Source organism: Fragaria vesca, linkage group LG7, assembly GCF_000184155.1.
Source record: "Fragaria vesca subsp. vesca linkage group LG7, FraVesHawaii_1.0, whole genome shotgun sequence".
Classification (NCBI taxonomy): domain Eukaryota; kingdom Viridiplantae; phylum Streptophyta; class Magnoliopsida; order Rosales; family Rosaceae; genus Fragaria; species Fragaria vesca.
In genome coordinates this window covers 20,624,412-20,642,408 of record NC_020497.1, presented here as the reverse complement: position 1 = coordinate 20,642,408, position 17,997 = coordinate 20,624,412, and the positions used below count along the sequence as shown (strand labels likewise).

The 17,997-nt window shown below is 40.0% G+C and overlaps 4 protein-coding genes across 4 annotated transcripts; 3 read left to right on the top strand and 1 right to left on the bottom strand.

Moving 5' to 3' along the window:
• Positions 1-3: 3 nt before the first annotated feature.
• On the top strand, positions 4-1,227 carry LOC101301256 (UNC93-like protein 1-like; the record flags this gene model as incomplete). The annotated part of the gene is made up of 2 exons (XM_004309043.1): positions 4-773; positions 884-1,227. Coding segments are annotated over 2 exons (993 nt in total), but the record flags the coding sequence as incomplete, so codon positions are not given.
• A 2,676-nt stretch (positions 1,228-3,903) lies between these two features.
• LOC101300973 lies at positions 3,904-4,317 on the top strand. Its single transcript, XM_004309042.1, has one exon. It carries the CDS (start codon positions 3,904-3,906, stop codon positions 4,315-4,317), a length of 414 nt encoding a protein of 137 aa, XP_004309090.1.
• A 784-nt stretch (positions 4,318-5,101) lies between these two features.
• On the top strand, positions 5,102-14,557 carry LOC101300685 (mutS2 protein-like). The gene is made up of 19 exons (XM_004309041.1): positions 5,102-5,338; positions 5,420-5,548; positions 5,636-5,803; positions 5,900-5,983; positions 6,088-6,138; positions 6,536-6,592; positions 6,671-6,753; positions 6,894-7,017; positions 7,115-7,174; positions 7,420-7,662; positions 8,091-8,220; positions 8,422-8,549; positions 8,691-8,738; positions 8,849-8,979; positions 9,158-9,240; positions 9,408-9,511; positions 9,738-9,808; positions 10,073-10,365; positions 14,403-14,557. Exons 1-19 carry the CDS (start codon positions 5,102-5,104, stop codon positions 14,555-14,557), a joined length of 2,379 nt encoding a protein of 792 aa, XP_004309089.1.
• Positions 14,558-15,605: 1,048 nt separating this feature from the next.
• On the bottom strand, positions 15,606-16,641 carry LOC101292349. The gene is made up of 2 exons (XM_004307881.1): positions 16,402-16,641; positions 15,606-16,319 (listed from the first exon to the last, which is right to left on the bottom strand). Exons 1-2 carry the CDS (start codon positions 16,561-16,563, stop codon positions 15,765-15,767), a joined length of 717 nt encoding a protein of 238 aa, XP_004307929.1. The 5' UTR covers positions 16,564-16,641; the 3' UTR covers positions 15,606-15,764.
• Positions 16,642-17,997: the final 1,356 nt, after the last annotated feature.

Sequence of the window (17,997 nt, the reverse complement as noted above, 5' to 3'; positions counted from 1 at the left end):
GGCCTACTCTGGGCCGGGCAGGGCGCCATCATGACGTCATACCCGCCCCCGAATAGGAAGGGGACTTACATATCTATCTTTTGGAGTATCTTCAACATGGGAGGTGTCATTGGTGGGTTGATCCCATTTGTGCTCAATTACAACAGAACTGAGGCTGCTTCTGTGAATGATGCAACTTATATTGGGTTCATGGTGTTTATGAGTATCGGCACGTTTCTGACGCTGGCTATCTTGCCGCCGAGTAAGGTGGTACGTGACGACGGGACAAAGTGTACTAACATTCAGTACTCGAATGTCACTACGGAGGCGATTGAGATTGGGAAGCTGTTTCTGAATTGGAAGATGCTGCTTATTGTCCCTGCTGCTTGGTCTAGCAACTTTTTTTATACGTACCAGTTTAACAATGTGAATGGGGTGATGTTCAATTTGAGGACTAGGGGTTTGAACAATGTGGTCTACTGGGGTGCACAGATGGCTGGGTCGATTGGGATTGGTTACATAATGGATTTCAGCTTCAAAAGTAGGAGGACGAGGGGGGTTTTCGGCATTATAGTGGTGGCTGTACTTAGCAGTGCTATTTGGGCTGGTGGACTTGCCAATCAGCTAGGGTACAGTCGCGGAAATAAGCCAGAGAAGCTGGATTTCAAGGGCGGTTCTGATTACGCTGGACCGTTTGTGTTGTACTTTAGCTTCGGGTTGCTGGATGCCATGTTCCAGAGCCTTGTTTACTGGGTCATTGGAGCCTTGGCTAATGATTCTGAAACTCTAAGCAGGTATGACATAGTGACTCTCATTCCTTTATGTGCACACAGTGATTAAAAAGCATAGTATAGTATCAGAGCTTGTGAACTTGATGTTAACCACTTTTGTGCATGTGTTACAGGTATGTTGGATTCTACAAAGGAGTGCAGAGTGCTGGAGGAGCTGTTGCTTGGCAAGTTGATGCTCGCAATGTCTCGTTCCTTGGTCAATTGATTATGAATTGGGTTTTTACAACTGTGAGCTATCCGTTGTTGATTGTTCTGGTCTTGTTTGCTGTGAAGAATGAGGATGAAGAAGAGGAAATCACTAAGGCCAAGGAGGTTGCACCTAAGGAGGTTGAATAGCTTAATTAGTAATTCCGATAGATTCTTTCAAATTGTCTTTTGTATTTGCTCCCACTTAAAAAAAGTGTATGCTATTATGCATGTTCGCTAGTATTGAAATTGAAATTCTCCATTGTTATGCACATGAATGGATCTTCATGCTTTGTTTAAATCTGGTTGATCACTAATCTGTGCTTTAGTTCATGAACACATTCCAAGGTTATCACCTCAGAATCGGTATATATCTCTAGCTTAACAACAAGAGTCCTTCGAATTCTTTTTGTTATCTTTGCTTGCTGCATTCAATAATTTACCAGAGAAAGAGACATTTGCTCATATTTATATAAGCTTAGGCCGTGAACAAGATCATTCGTGGCTCATATTTCTCGGTAACGACATTTCGATCTCTGTCAAAAATGAAGACGATCGATCAACCGATCAAGACTATGAAAGCAACAGATTGTCATGTAATTAATGTAGTCTTACTGGCCTTATCCTGATGACCTGCTGATTGCTTGCAAGTTGCAACTAACCTAAATTAGCAATTTGAGCAGCCTAATCAATCCATAATCTGCTTAATTAACGAATATGACAGATTGTATTCCTAAACCTTAATAAACCAGAATATAGTGAATAATAATAGAGAATACACGTACATCTAAATAAATTTTTCCTTATTGATTTGAGTCCCAAAAGTTTGAATACAAAGTGCATACAAGAAATCATCATCATTTGCCTCCTGCACTTATCTCATGTTCATTCATGGCATACAATTGAATTAGCTAGATCTGAAGTTGTGGATCATACTTTGACAAGGGGCTCTTCATTCTTGTCCTCGGAGGTGGCGGCCGGAGTGGTCTTAGGTTTTTCTTCTTCCTTCTTCTCCTTCTCCTCCTCCTTCTTGGTCTCCTTGACAGCCTCAACGTATATGATCTCACCTTCCTTGGCAGCAACCTCGACTTCAACTGTCTCCCCTTTCGGGTTCTCTACCACAATAGCCTCTCCGGGAAGTACAAGCACCGGCACGGCCTCAGCGGCTATTGTTTCCTTGTTTTCTCCCTCCTCAGACTTCGAGAGATCCACCAAAGGTGTTTCATCCTCAATACTCTTGTCCTTTGATCCGCTGCTCTCCTTGTTATCATCAGCAGAAGTGGTGGTCTCAGCAGCGGTAGCGGCAACTGTCTCCTCTACCTTGGCAGGCTGCTCAACCGGAGCGGTCTCCTTGGTACGTTCATTGAACTCCTTGGGTTTGCTCGCACAGCCTCCCATGGTGATTGATATCAGAGTATGGGAAGAATGCACGAGGGGCTTTGGTATGAGCAGAAGCAGGGGGGCTTGGCTTGCTGAGGCTGTGGGAATTGTGGGGATGTAGCATAGGGATGATATATAGGGGAAAATGGAAGAGAATGTTTAGGAGAAATTGAAGGGCAATCAGGCTGTCATTCCTTTTCAAATGGACAACCACAACTTTTGTTTGCCGCGCCTTTCATTACCTGGAAAACACAACAAGTTCGTTATGACAGTTATTAGCCCCTCATTACCGGGAAATCACCAATGTCACTATTCTTCTTATACCACAAGATGATTTTAGACCAACAACCAAACCAGAATTAGTGTTTTGTTCCAACGAGGCATTTTCATTTCTCTTACGAAACTTTGTAACAAGTATCGTTAATTTATTTCACTCAAATTCATATCAAACATACAATTTTATGCAAATCTTCCCATAAATGTTTATTCGTAAGTTTGATAGAATTTGATTCTTATTAGTGTGTAATAAACTTTAGAAAGAAAACTCTAATGCAAATCAATTTTTGTTCCAAACTTCAACAAAAGTGCTTAAGAGCATTAGAGCATTGAAACTCTAAATAGTAATCTCATTGATGCTGATTGAAGTCAATGTTGTACGTGGCTAGAGAGGAGGAAGCATCTTGAGAAGATCTATCGGCACAAATTAGTATCTGAACCAGAAAGCCTATGAGGAAACTATGCATGCATGTGATCTCGACCAAAAAATGAATTTTAGCTCGAGTGTTTCGATACTTCAAAAATACATCAATCATCTAGTACTTACCAGATTGTCAGATACATTTTTATACACAATATAAAGAGTTTGTGAGCTTATTTTGAATGGTATGCTGTTTATTAGAATTTATTTTTGGTAATTAAGTGAGATTAATGCAGATATTCCATTAAAAGGGTGATATATGATTCGTGTATATAATTTCCAATAAATTCCTTATGATTCTTCTGCAACGCGTTTACTCTTAATTATTACATTATCAAGGTAAATTGGAGCAAAATAAGAAATGATCTGATTGACACAATCATCCACCAAATCATAATCCATAAATATATATCATAATTACTAGTTGTAAATGAAATTTTTAACTAATATATAAATGACAACAAGGTAGGCGGGAAAGAATTAAGGCCAATCGTTCACTGCTCAAATTGCTTAAACGACGGCGTCCGGCGACAACCAATCCACATAAGCCATTGCGCGTCAACCAAGTGTCTGATCCTTCTTCCCCCTAAACATTAGGGATTCTTCACTCTCGTCCTTAAGTACTTAACCTATTTTTACCAAGCATCATTAATCTGGGGGAAAAAAATATTACTCAGAACCTGTAACTACAACACCTGACCTGACCTGATTTGGAGAACTTCTCTCAAATTTGGGGAAGGTTCAGGGGAAGAAAATCAAGGGTTTCATGATATTCCCTCGAGTAATTTTGATTTGAAATTCTTCCGAGTGAGAGAGAGATAAGGATTTGGTGCAACTCCAGAAAAAGGTGCAAAAGCTTGATCGCCTTCAATGGAGCACACCCACTTCCTTAAATCCCCAATCTCTCTCATTTTACCGATACTCTTCACCGCCTTCATCCTCGGTTGCTTCCCCACCGTCCGATCCGAGCAGGAACCTAGTTTCATCAAGCTCCCTTCAGAGTCTCAACCAGCTGATGTATGTCCTGTTGTGGTTAAGTCACCCGTTCACGCCCTGTCGTGTCCGGTCAATTGCTTTCGACCGGACCCGGTTTGCGGCGTGAACGGTGTGACGTATTGGTGTGGCTGCCAGGAAGCCCAATGTGCCGGGGTTAAAGTGGCCAAGTTGGGTTTTTGTGAGGTTGGAAATGGGGGTGCAGCCCCTCTCTCAGCGCAGGCCTTGCTTTTGGTTCACATTGTGTGGCTCATCGTCCTCGGGTTTTCGGTTTTGTTCGGACTTTTTTAACTTATTTCTTGAATTCCAGGTTCAGATTCTTTTGTTGAATCACAGATTTTTATATATCTTTGCAAAAAGGATGAATCACAGCTCTGTAATTTTCCCTTTCGTTTTTAGTTTTTGGGTTACACGATATGGTAACCCTTTCTTGCCCTTCATTGTAATAACTTATGCAAGGAAGAAATCTAAAGGTCGTTTTTGGTTGAAGTAGGGAAGAAGTCCGAAGAACCTTTCTCCATCTCAATAGTTTAGGTACATTTCTTGTATATACAAGTTACATTATTACAAGGTTTGAGATTGAATGCTTGCGAGAGTATTAGTGGAATTGGCCAATTGGGAAGAATTCCAATAGTTCCTTACAATCAGACATAATAAATTCGTGTCAACAAACAAATTAAGAACTAAAAGAAGACTGAACGACGATGACATTGCACAGAAAATTTATAACGTAAAGAAACAACAATAAATGTAGAATCATTTCAAACCTAACATTTAGATAACAACTTCATCTACGTGAATTGTTATGTTCTCTCTCAAACGGCTAATGCTCTCCGTTTTGATTTAGCGCGTGCAAATGATTTTAGTAATTTCATCTAGTTGCGTTTTTTTGTGCTTCTAAAAAAAAAAAAATTTAACCTTTAAACTCTAGCGGGTTCGGCCCACCCGGCCCAATGTACACCACACGTTGCCTCGTCTGTTTTATCATCATCAAATCATGACTGAAAATTCATGGAACAAATAATCCCGGCAATTCGTAACTGTTTCTAACCGACTCCGATCACCACCACAAGAAATGCTCTCCTCCGCCGTATTCGGCGGCAGCTCCATCATCTCCCTCGCTCTCACTCCTCCTCTCACTCTCTCTCTTCATCTCAAGAACCGCGCTTTCCTCACTCGCTTCTCAATCCAAGCACGCCACTCATCCAAGTCGCAGGTCCATTACGATAGTCTTAGGGTTTTGGAATGGGATAAGCTCTGCGATTCCGTCGCCGCCTTCGCTCGTACTCCGCTTGGCCGCGAAGCCACTAAGGTAGTGAGTCACTACTTCAACACTAATCGTCCTCCAATCTTCTTCGTCTTCTCTGATTTTGGTACTGATTTGGTGACGTAGGCACAGCTATGGAGTTTGAATCAGACCTACGAAGAGAGCCTGAGGCTTTTGGACGAAACCAATGCGGCGGTGGAGATGCTCAAGCACGGCGCTTGCAATTTGGACTTCTGCGGCGTCAGAGTTGTTCTGGTAATGATGTAGATTGAGTGGATGTTGTTGATTTTCTGAAACACTTGATGATCTTGACCGTTGATTTTTGTGTGTGTATATATGAAGGTGCAATCTGCTATACAGCGAGTTCGGAGGAGCTCAGCGCTGGAAGGAATGGAAGCAGTAGCTGTGATGGAGCTGCTGCAATACGCGGAGCATTTGCAGAGTAATTTGAAAGGTGCAATAAAGGAAGATGCGGAGTGGTACAGGCGATTCATGCCTCTTTCGGAAGTGGTGAGTGTAAGCTTTGAGTGCTTAGTTATGTGCTAATCGCAATCGGTGTTTGACATTATATGTGTGGATTCAAATGTGGCTCAATTGTTTGTGCAGATAATGGAATTTGTGGTAAACCGGTCACTAGCTAAGCTGATACAGCAAGTTATAGATGAAGACGGCCGTGTTAAAGACTCTGTGGTTTGTTACTGGCAATGCTTTTGTATTGCAGTAGAACTCTTTAGCTTGCAGTCATTTGGTTTTAGAAGTTTTATGTGCTTTCTAACTTTGATTTCCTATTTTAGAGTCCAAACCTGAAACGCTTGCGCAATCAAGTTCGGACGCTTGAGAAAAAGGTAAAATCTTGTTTTGGAGAGTTCATTATAGTAATCGAATGGTGAATATTGTGAGTATAGACAAGAGAAAGGCCATATATTGCAGCCATCAGCCGTATATTTTTAGTCAACACTTTTGGCATAACCGAAATGAAAGATTCACATATCCAATTTTCTTTCTTATTGGCTCACACAAGGATGACATGTGCTTATAGTAAACAATGAATCTACATTTCTTACTTTTCCAACCACCACATTTGTGCTGTGATGATCTCATATGCATTGTTGAATTAAGCATGTGATTGTAAGCAGGCACATCACCAAATGATACAGAAGCATTTAGGCTACAAGTCTGAAATTATCATTTGTAATTATTCTTATTCACAACTTAGATTTAACTCCGGTCCTCTCTTTTCAGATATATCAGTTAATGGACAGCCTAATACGCAATGACAAGAGTGAAGCACCATTAATGGTAAGAATCAGAAGTTCAAAGATCTCTTCCTTTAGAATATTCACAAAAGTTTAATTCATACATCTATCACTGGTTCAGGAAGTAAGCACCATTGATGGAAGGTGGTGCATAAAATCCAGCGCTAATGAAATGAAAAGTTTCAAGGGTCTTCTGTTGCCCAGGTTTGTATAGTTATAACCTGGATCACCTATAACCATCCAAAGTAGTCTTTCTTGATTGTTTACTGGTCTAGACCTTTCCTCCATTAAATGGAATATCAATTGTTGAGCTTTTCAATTCTGAGAGTGATATAATGTTATAGTGGTTCAGGCAAAGGAAGCATTGTTGAGCCTCTATCTGCTGTCCCTCTGAACGATGAGCTGCAACAAACAAGGGCACTGGTATTAGAGGCTGAGGCTGAGGTTCTCTCTATGTTAACAGAAAAGGTTTCTGGCCTTATGTCGTAATAACTTTTTTTTTCCTGGATATATAATTATCATCTGCCCGCCCTTATATATATGTTTATATGTGGTTTATCATCAGATGCAAATGGATCTTGAGAATATTGAACAGCTACTGAAAAGTATAATCGAACTTGATGTGGTAAGTCACTAAAGTTTTCTTCTTGTTTAGTTCTCGCTGTCTTAAGATCAAACTTAAATGCCTCAAAAGGAGTAGTCTTTTCTTAATTTAGAATCATAACTTTAGTTTGAGGTTCATTTCAACTGTCATTGTGTACCCGGATGGGGTCATTTTCTGAGTGCTCTTGTGGCTGTTACTTGTCTGATTTGTCTTAACCCTTAAGTGATAAACTCCTTAGTGGCTTACAGTATGTTCTTAATTTGTAGGTAAATGCCCGAGCAACTTATGGCCTAGCATTTGGTGGAACATGTCCCAATATATTTCTACCAGGAGGGCATGGCTCTTCTGCTTCTGATGCCTACTTTTCAGGGAACAAACACCCACAGGCATCCTACCCCTTAAAGAGTGAATGGGTGTTATATCTCCCGAAAGCGCATCATCCTTTATTATTGCAACAGCATAGACAAAATTTAAAGAAGGCCAGGAAGGATTCCGAGAATGTTACTCTGGTAGTTATGCAATATCTATGATTTCGTGTCCCTTTATTATTCAGGATATATAATTTTGGATTGAAATTGAAATGTTAGATTTAGTCTTTTCTTTGATAGTGTGGTCATCTACTTCTTGTACAAGGGAATTGCATTTAGGTGATCGTCGCTTTCTGAAAGTAATTATGCCTTTTTTGAATAACAAGTATGGTGCTAATGTCATGACAAAAGATTGAAAAGACACTGCAAGAAGAGTGTTAGGAAGAAGGAGGGAGAACCTATAGCTATATCATCTTAGAATTGAAGATTATCCGAATGTTTGATATTTTGGGGAAGACATATTTGAATTATATAGGTTGAATATTTGTAATTATCAGCTGTCTTCATTATGCATCATAAAATTATGATCAGATTTTCTGTTTCTAAATTATGGCATTTCTATTTGGCAGGTTCACCCAGTTCCAGTTGATTTTTTTATCTCACAGAAAACTCGAGTTTTGGTTATCACCGGCCCTAATACTGGGGGCAAAACTATTGGCCTGAAAACAGTAGGATTGGCAGCTATGATGGCAAAATCAGGTTGAACATATTTTTAAGTATTCATTTGGGCCACGGAATATTCTAGTAGCCTCAGTCTCACATTTATATGAAAATTGATTTTAAATAGATAATTCAGTTGAATAAAGAATATTCTGACTAGACATTGTAGTTACAAATGCAACTTCCTACACCGTCTTCAAGTTTCCTGGCTTATGACCATATTTCACTTTTATATTGCAGGTCTTCATGTTTTATGTTCTGAGTCAGTACAAATCCCTTGGTTTGATTCAGTGTTTGCTGACATTGGTGATGAACAATCCCTGTCTCAATCTCTGTCCACCTTCTCGGGCCACCTAAAACATATAAGCGTAAGAAGAGTATATCAAACAATGATTACAGTCTTCAGGACTAGACAAATTTTGTATGCTTTCTTTTCTGATGGGTGAAAACCTATATATTTATCTGATATGTAAACTTTTCAAGCAGCGTACTTCTCTTACATCTTGTAGGACATACAATCAGAGTCAACAAGTTGTTCACTCGTGCTACTAGATGAGGTGCTGCTAGAACTGACTTTCTTGAAATACGATTATTTAACCAGGAAGATAAAAGAGAAACAAAACTGAACTTATATTTGCAGCAATTACACAACTCCTTTTGTTATTAGGTTGGTGCAGGAACGAATCCCCTTGAAGGAGCAGCACTGGGGATGTCACTATTGGAATCTTTTGCTGAAACTGGTGCTTTGTTGACAATTGCCACAACACATCATGGAGAACTGAAAACCCTAAAATACAGGTAACTGGCATACAAATTGAAGGCGTAACAATTGAACAAGTAATGAAAGCTTAGTTCAGTTTTTTAATGTGTCTAGTTAAGTTAGAGAATGGTCGTTGTCAGGCTTTCCTGAAAATCTAAATAATATCTTCCCCTTCTGTGAGTCTGGGATTGTTCGGTGATAGTTTTTCTTTGGCAGCAATGACGCCTTTGAAAATGCATGTATGGAGTTTGATGAAGTGAACTTAAAGCCAACTTACAGAATTCTCTGGGGAGTACCAGGTCTTTATTCTGAATACTGCATATGCATTAGGTTAAACTGGGTTCTCTTTTCTACAAGTGTTTCAAATACTTGTGGCAAAATCTCTTCAAGTCACTTATCCTATACTACCCTTGCATATATTATTATGTTGCTTAGTAATGATTCAAGAATGCAATGTATTCTGCAGGGCGTTCTAATGCAATCAATATAGCTGAAAGGTTAGGGCTACCTGGTAGAGTAGTCGATAATGCTAGAGAGCTATACGGTGCAGCTAGTGCAGGGATAGATGAGGTAACTTATACATATTTACCTCTTTTATCTTGTTTTGAATAATTACGAAAGAAACAATAATAAATGAAAAGGAGTGGCCTGTGTATGTTAACAGTGCAAGAAACTAGAATAATGTTCACACATCCTGTCCACTAAGAGGATGGTGTGCTGATGTTTTTCTCACTTTAATAAGTTTTTCTTGCATTTACAGATGCAATATTATTAACAGTTTTCATATTTCATGCAGATTATAGCTGATATGGAACGATTAAAGCAGGAGAATCAAGAGCTTTTAAATGAAGCAGAGAATCATCTGATGTGAGAATCTCCTTCCCTGTAGTGATAGTTCTTGAATAAACAGCAATCTTATAGTCTTTGGGAAGGGAAAAAAAATCTATTAATAGCAGAACAAAATTCTGAAGAAAAGGGAAAACAGACTCCATTTTATGGCATCCAAGTGGATTAATTAATGATGCGATATTACAATGTTAAATCTGCTCTCTTACTGAAGGTATTCATTTTCCAAAGATGAGCTGTAGCTTACAATTATTGTGTTTATATCTGTCACATTTGTACTTACAGGATCTCAAGAGAGTTGCATGAAAATATGTTGGTTGCCAAAAGGAAGATTATGGAACATGCTAATGATCAACGATTTAGGCAAATGCGAGAAATATCTGAGGCTGCTGCAACGACACGATCTATTCTTCACAAAAAAGCACGACAGCAACGTGAATCTGCAATTCGATCTCTGCAGCCTACTTTGGAGCGAAAAAGACAGCATGCACTGGCAACAAAAACAACTGATAATGGTGAGAATTCAATCACAAAAAGGTGGGCATCCTCTTCTGAAGATTTAAAAATGTCGCCATCAGGTAAATGTACTAATTAATGAGAACTTTTAAGATTAATTAGATTGACTGTCATATCTTTGAGAATCCAACTGAGTTTCTACCAAGTTAAGAATCTGATGGTAGACTCACCGGTTATGTTTCAGATAAGTTTGAGCTTCCCAAGGTAGGCAATATGGTGTTTGTTTCTTCCCTTGGTATGAAGGCCACAGTTTTGAGAGTGGATCCCTCTAAGGAGGAAATATTGGTTCAAGCTGGTAACATGAAGATGAAACTGAAGTTAGGCGACATCAAGAGGTGACCTGCGGGAATAGTTGGTACATGTAAATGTCATCGTTGATGTAAATGAAAAGGATCACTGCATTCATAAGCACACATTAGTGGGTGAGCATTTTTTGCTACTGACAACTCCTACTTTCCTTACAAGGAAAATATATATCAGGTTCTATAGATTTTATACACCTTTATGCAGAATTCTTGTGAAGTTTATCTATATGTTGAACACTATCATCTGTGGTGCAGTTGGGGAAGCGAATCTAACTACGAACTGCGGCAGACAGAAGGCTAAGACATTCAAGGCGTCAGGAAAATATGTACATAGCTCATTGATTCTTGTTAACTCCAAGAATTATCATAACTTTAGAGGCCCAAGGCAGACAGATTGAAAGAGAGAGTCACAGAAAAGTAGGAAATGTTTTTGTGAATGTGATAGTTTCTATTTAATCCCAGCAAGAAGATAGTGTAGTTAAAACCCACGTGAAACTCATAAATTTCTTTGGAAAATGGGCAAAAGTTAATGTCATGATCAAAATCAGCTCATGAACAGGACATGAAACCAAAAGAGCTGCATTTCTGGCAGTTGATATTTTAGTTTGGGAAATGGCATTTGCCTTGTTCCATGCATCGTGCGGATGCCGTTACTATTCTTCTTGTTGACTTCAGTGCTTGTTAACCCTTCTCATTCATTCATTTCTGTTTACCTGCAACCCCTTCTTATTCGTCCTTTCTCTTTACCTGTAACCTTGTTCATTCATTTCTGTTGGGTTTTTTTCTATCTCGGAACTCGATTCATTTCCCTCGGGAGTTTTCACTCTCCCAACTCTATTGACCGTAGCTCTTGTGAATCCCTCTTGCTTTCAACTCTTTTTGCCTATTTCGGTTAATCCCTCTTGCTCTCAGCTCTTATGAACTGGCGAGGAACTTCATGTGCTTGGTGCTTTCTTAGGTGACTACGATGTGTCAAGCATGGTACTGATATGATGCAAACTCTCCCTTTGCTGCTCTAGACTGTATGAGAAAAATGCCTTCTTTGTTAAACCAAAACGACTTCACTCTAAGGAATAAGTGCCTTTTATTCAAAGATCTTAGCAATTCAATTCAACTCGTATTGAATATGAACACTAATTTCTGGCACTATTCTATTAACATATTATGTATTGTAATCGAAATGATAAAAGAGCTAGCTAGCTAGAGCTTTACAACCTTTGTTCTTCATACCTCGATGACGATGCTTTGTTCCTCATCATCAACCCCAGCAACCCACCCAAACTGGCAAGTGACGTCAAGGAAGTACAGCATGGTAACCAAAATAAAGCAACAAAAGAACATCGGTATGGGACCAAAGATCCACAAGAAGAGAGGGAAAGAGAAGTAAAAAGCTCTGAGACCCAAAGACCAGAAATAGCTGCCTCTGTTCACAGTGTCCGCCACGTACTCTGTTGTCAAATGGTGATGCTTCAGATGCGGTGACATCTTCTTGAAGGGCACGTTGATCAGCATGCTTGTATGACTGTAATATCTTATGGACTGCACATTGAACAAGAAAGCCACCAAGAAACACACCAGAATGGCAAAGTACTTGATCGAGTATCCCATCGGACTTGTGTCCCCGAAAACGAAAGCAGACGCGGTTCGATCTTTGTTTCCGCTAGTCATCAACACAGCAATGAGAGAGCTGAGCATAATCGCCGTCGAGGCTAAAAGGGTAGACGCCATTATGTTGTTTCGGAGCGTCTGCACCGCAAGAACGCCATTTTTGGATGAGTCCTGCATTACAAAACACGGTTAGGCCAGGCCATTTTCCGAAAATAAAGACATTGGCTAATATGATGCAGTCGAGTAGGGTTACCTCCATCATGGCGGCGACCCAGAAACGGCGATTGATGCAGTTGATGCCGATGACGGTGCTGTTGGGTTGTGTTTTGATTCGGTAGAGGAGCCAGAGATGGTATCCCACCATGACTAGGAGGCCTGCTGGGACCAAAACATAATCAATATCTCTTTTCTCCATGATTTGCACCTTTTAGATTTCTTGTTCTTCTTCGAAGGAGGCGAGAGATGAGAGACAAAGAGGGAGTCCAAGTGTAATACGGGTTTTATGTTTAGTTTGTTAGAGTGATGACTATTTACAGGAAACGTATGGAGTTTGGTGAGCTTTTTTGTTTTGGTCTGAATGCGGAATATCTTGACGAGAAATTTTTAGATGCTCCTATATATGGAGACACGCTACTGGCTACAGATCAGATTCAACTAAAAAAAATCTGATTCTGGTTGATTTGCTTAATTATGTGATTTGTAATGTGACAGCTTATTGTGTTACGAAAGCAATAAAAGGAGAAAATCAGATTCAGCTAAATCTATCTGATTCTGATTAGTGATTACTTATGTAGTGAGTCCGGATCAGAGACGGACGTCCCTCCGTTCTGCACCGTCTGGCGCCGACGACGGCGCGCCTCTACCCGAGCGGACATCAGAGGTATCCCCGATCATTTTCTCTCACCGGCAAGTCTGCCGAATTCCAGTTTTCCGGCGAGATTGATATTATCTAAAGTTTTGGGTGGAGGTTGCTGCCCAGACCTTCAAATCGATCCCGCCGGGAAGAGATCGAAAGTGATCAAGAATGCCGCTGGAGTTCGCTCGGGTGGAAGCGCGCTGTCGTGTTCGGTGGAGAACGAAGGGACGTCCACACTTTAAAGGCTGTGCGGACGTCCTCTTTGGAACGGCTCCACTTATGTAGTAGTTGTAACTTTCGAGTCTATACTTTGAGTGTGTCCTTTTGCAATGGAACCGATTATTGTGTGATGGAAACAATATTCGGTTGAAGTTTTTCCATCTGATTCTGACTGCTTATGTTATACTTTTAACTTTCGAGTCTATACTTGAGTGTGTCCATATAAATCTATAATTGTGTGATGAAACCGTCTAATGTGTAATGAAAATTATAATAGGTTATAGTTTTTCGCAAAAATTTGCTTCATGGGGCTTAAGATGCGATTCAAACGTGGAATTGGACGCATCAAGTTTAACCACGCCCACCACTGAGCTCACCAAACAGCCCCTATTGCTTGCTTTTGGTTAATCAAATTGCAGCAAGATCATAAACTTTCTGCTTTCTGCGCACACCTTGGACATGAAGAATGACATAATGGGAAACAGCCTCTGTTAGTTTTGTTGAATTGGTGATATCATCGTCATTATTATAAGGTAAGAATGGCACTGTATGAGCATAAAGAGTATGAAGAAGTTTCGTACGAAATGTGTGTGCCATGAAACTGTGCTTATTTTTTGGAAAGAGATTTTATGGCTTAATTAATTAATGATGCAATATTACAATGTTAAATCTGCTCTCTTACTGAAGGTATTCAATAAAATTATTGTGTTTATATCTGTCACGTTTGTACTTGTAGGATTATGGAACATGCTAATGATCAAAGATTTAGGCAAATGCGAGAAATATCTGAGGCTGCTGCAACTGCACGATCTATTCTTCACAAAAAAGCACGAAAGCAACGTGAATCTGCAATTCGATCTCTGCAGCCTACTTTGGAGCGAAAAAGACAGCATGCATGCACTGGCTACAAAAACAACCGATAATGGTGAGAATTCAATCACAAAAAGGTGGGCATCTTCTTTTGAAGATCTAAAAAAATCGTCATCAGGTAAATGTACTAATTAATGAGAACTTTTAAGATTATTAGATTGACTGTCATATCTCTTTGAGAACCCGACTGAGTTTCTACCAAATTAAGAATCTAAGGCTAGACTCACCCTTTATGTTTCAGATAAGTTTGAGCTTCCCAAGGTTGGCAATATGGTGTTTGTTTCTTCCCTTGGTATGAAGGCCACAGTTTTGAGAGTGGATCCCTCTAAGGAGGAAGTATTGGTTCAAGCTGGTAACATGAAGATGAAACTGAAATTAGGCGACATCAAGAGGTGACCTGCAGGAATAGTTGGTACATGTAAATGTCATCGTTGATGTAAATGAAAAGGATCACTGCATTCATAAGCACACATTAGTGGGTGAGCATTTTTTGCTACTGACAGCTCCTACTTTACAAGGAAAATATAATCTCAGGTCTTAATCTTATAGACATTTGAAACACCTTTATGCAGAATTCTTGTGAAGTTTATCCTTATGTTGAACACTATCGTCTGTGGTGCAGTCGGGGAAGGGAATCTAATTAACCATGAACTGCGGCAGAAGGCGAAAACATTCAAGGCGTCAGGAAAATATGTACATAGTTCAACGATTCTTTCAACGATTCTTGTTAACTCCAAGGATTACGCTAATTTAAGCCCCAAGGCCGGCAGACAGATTGACGAGATCACACAGAAAAGTAGGTTTTTTTTTTGGTGAATGTGATAGCTTGTACTGAATCCTAGCAAGAAGATAGTGTGGTTAAAACCCACCTGAAACTCATAAATTTCTTTGGAAAATAGGCAAAAGTTAACGTCATGATCAAAATCAGCTCATGAACAGGACATGAAACCAAAAGAGCTGCATTTCTGGCAGTTGATATTTTAGTTTGGGAAATGGCATTTGCCTTGTTCCATGCATCGTGCGGATGCCGTTACTATTCTTCTTGTTGACTTCAGTGCTTGTTAACCCTTCTCATTCATTCATTTCTGTTTACCTGCAACCCCTTCTTATTCGTTCGTTTCTCTTTACCTGTTACCTTGTTCATTCGTTTCTGTTGGGTTTTTTTCTATCTCGGAACTCGATTCATTTCCCTCGGGAGTTTTCACTCTGCCAACTCTATTGACCGTAGCTCTTGTGAATCCCTCTTGCTTTCAACTCTTTTTGCCTATTTCGGTTAATCCCTCTTGCTCTCAGCTCTTATGAACTGTCGAGGAACTTCATGTGCTTGGTGCTTTCTTAGGTGACTACGATGTGTCAAGCATGGTACTGATATGATGCAAACTCTCCCTTTGCTGCTCTACTGTGTTTGAGAAAAATGCTTTCTTTGTTAAACCAAAACGATTTCACTCTAAGGAATAAGTGTCTTTTATTCAAAGATCTTCGCAATTCAGTTCAACTCGTATTGAATATGAACACTAATTTCTGGCACTACTCTATTAACATTATGTATTGTAATCGAAATGATAAAAGAGCTAGCTAGCTAGAGCTTTACAACCTTTGTTCTTCATCCCTCGATGACGATGCTTTGATCCTCATCATCAACCCCAGCAACCCACCCAAACTGGAAAGTGATGTCAAGGAAGTACAGCATGGTAACCAAAATAAAGCAACAAAATAACATCGGTAAGGGACCAAAGATCCACAAGAAGAGAGGGAAAGAGAAGTAAAAAGCTCTGAGACCCAAAGACCAGAAATAGCTGCCTCTGTTCACAGTGTTCGCCACGTACTCTGTTGTCAAATGGTGATGCTTCAGATGCGGTGACATCTTCTTGAAGGGCACGTTGATCAGAATGCTTGCATGGCTGTAATACCTTATAGACTGCACATTGAACAAGAAAGCCACCAAGAAACACACCAGAATGGCAAAGTACTTGATCGAGTATCCCATCGGACTTGTGTCCCCGAAAACGAAAGCAGACGCGCTTCGATCTTTGTTTGCGCTAGTCATCAACACAGCAATGAGAGAGCTGAGCATGATCGCCGTCGAGGCTAAAAGGGTAGACGCCATTATGTTGTTTCGGAGCGTCTGCACCGCAAGAACGCCATTTTTGGATGAGTCCTGCATTACAAAACACGGTTAGGCCAGGCCATTTTCCGAAAATAAAGACATTGGCTAATATGATGCAGTCGAGTAGGGTTACCTCCATCATGGCGGCGACCCAGAAACGGCGAATGATGCAATTGATGCCGATGACGGTGCTGTTGGGTTGGGTTTTGATTCGGTAGAGGAGCCAGAGATGGTATCCCACCATGACTAGGAGGCCTGCTGGGACCAAAACGTAATCAATATCTCTTTTCTCCATGATTTGCAATATCAAAAGGAGCCTTGTTCTTCTGAGAGAGGAGAGACAAGGAGGGAGTCCAAGTGTAATACGGGTTTTATGTTTAGTTTGTTAGAGTGATGATGGTGCAACTATTTATAGGAAACGTATGGAGTTTGGTGAGCTTTTCATTTTGGTCTGAATGCGAAAATTTTTGACACATTACCTGTCTACTCCAAAAAAGAAAAGAAAAGAGAAGATCAGATTCAACTAGACAAATCTGATTCTGGTTAATTTGCTTAATCATGTGATTTGTAATGTGACAGCATATTGTGTTACGAAAGCAATAAAAGGAGAAAATCAGATTCACCTAAATCCATCTGATTCTCATTACGTATGTGGTACTTGTAACTTCCGAGTTTGTACTTTGAAATGTGTCCTTAAAATTTGCAATGAAACCGTTTATTGTGTGATGGAAACAATAATCGGTTAAAGTTTTCCCATATGATTCTGACTGCTTATGTAATACTTGTAACTTCCAAGTCTATACTTTAAGTGTGTCCCTATAATTTGTAATGAAAACTCGTTTATTGTGTAATGGAAACAATAATCGTGGAATTGGACGCATCAAGTTTAGCCACGCCCATCACTGAGCTCACCAAACAGCCCCCATTGTTTGCTTTTTGTTAATCAAATTGCAGCAAAATCATAAACTTTCTGCTTTCTGCGCACACCTGCTTGGACATGAATAATGACATAATGGGAAACAGCCTCTGTTAGTTTTGTTGAATTGGTGATATCATCGTCATTATTATAAGGCAAGAATGGCACTGTTTGAGCATAAAGAGTATGATGAAGTTTCGTACGAAATCTGTGTTCCATGAAACTGTGCTTATTTTTTGGAAAGAGATAGATTAGCTGGTCAGTGAGACTTTCACGACTCTGTGCTAGGCACCAACCCACTTGAGCATTTGAATAATGACGTGAAGATGAAGAAAGATACAGAACATTTAGATATCGAACTTCAGGTAGATATTCCAAAGAGCACATTTAGATTCAGGTAGGCGCAGGCACTTCATGAAGTGATATCGAACTTCTGTCTGTCATCCAACAAACGGAAAATCCACATATCGGGAAGAATAGATTCTGGAGGTACATATCGATCAGTTTTATAAGTTCGTACAACTTCGTACAGATTCGAAAGAACATCCTCAATGTTGACAGCAATCTGTCACAGTTCTTCAAAGGGTTGGACAACGATGTTATTAACAAAAAGCAGCTCTAGCTTGATTCACAAGAAAGAAGGTTTCAATCAGATACTGTGACTCTGTATATAGTTGCTAGACAAAGTGAATTTCGGTACTTGGCTAGTCAATCACTGAGCTTATATGGAATACACGTTCCGCCCAACCCACACCACACCGCCACCGCCACCGCCACCCGCCCCCGTGCCCACCCCGTGCCCCCCCCCCCCNC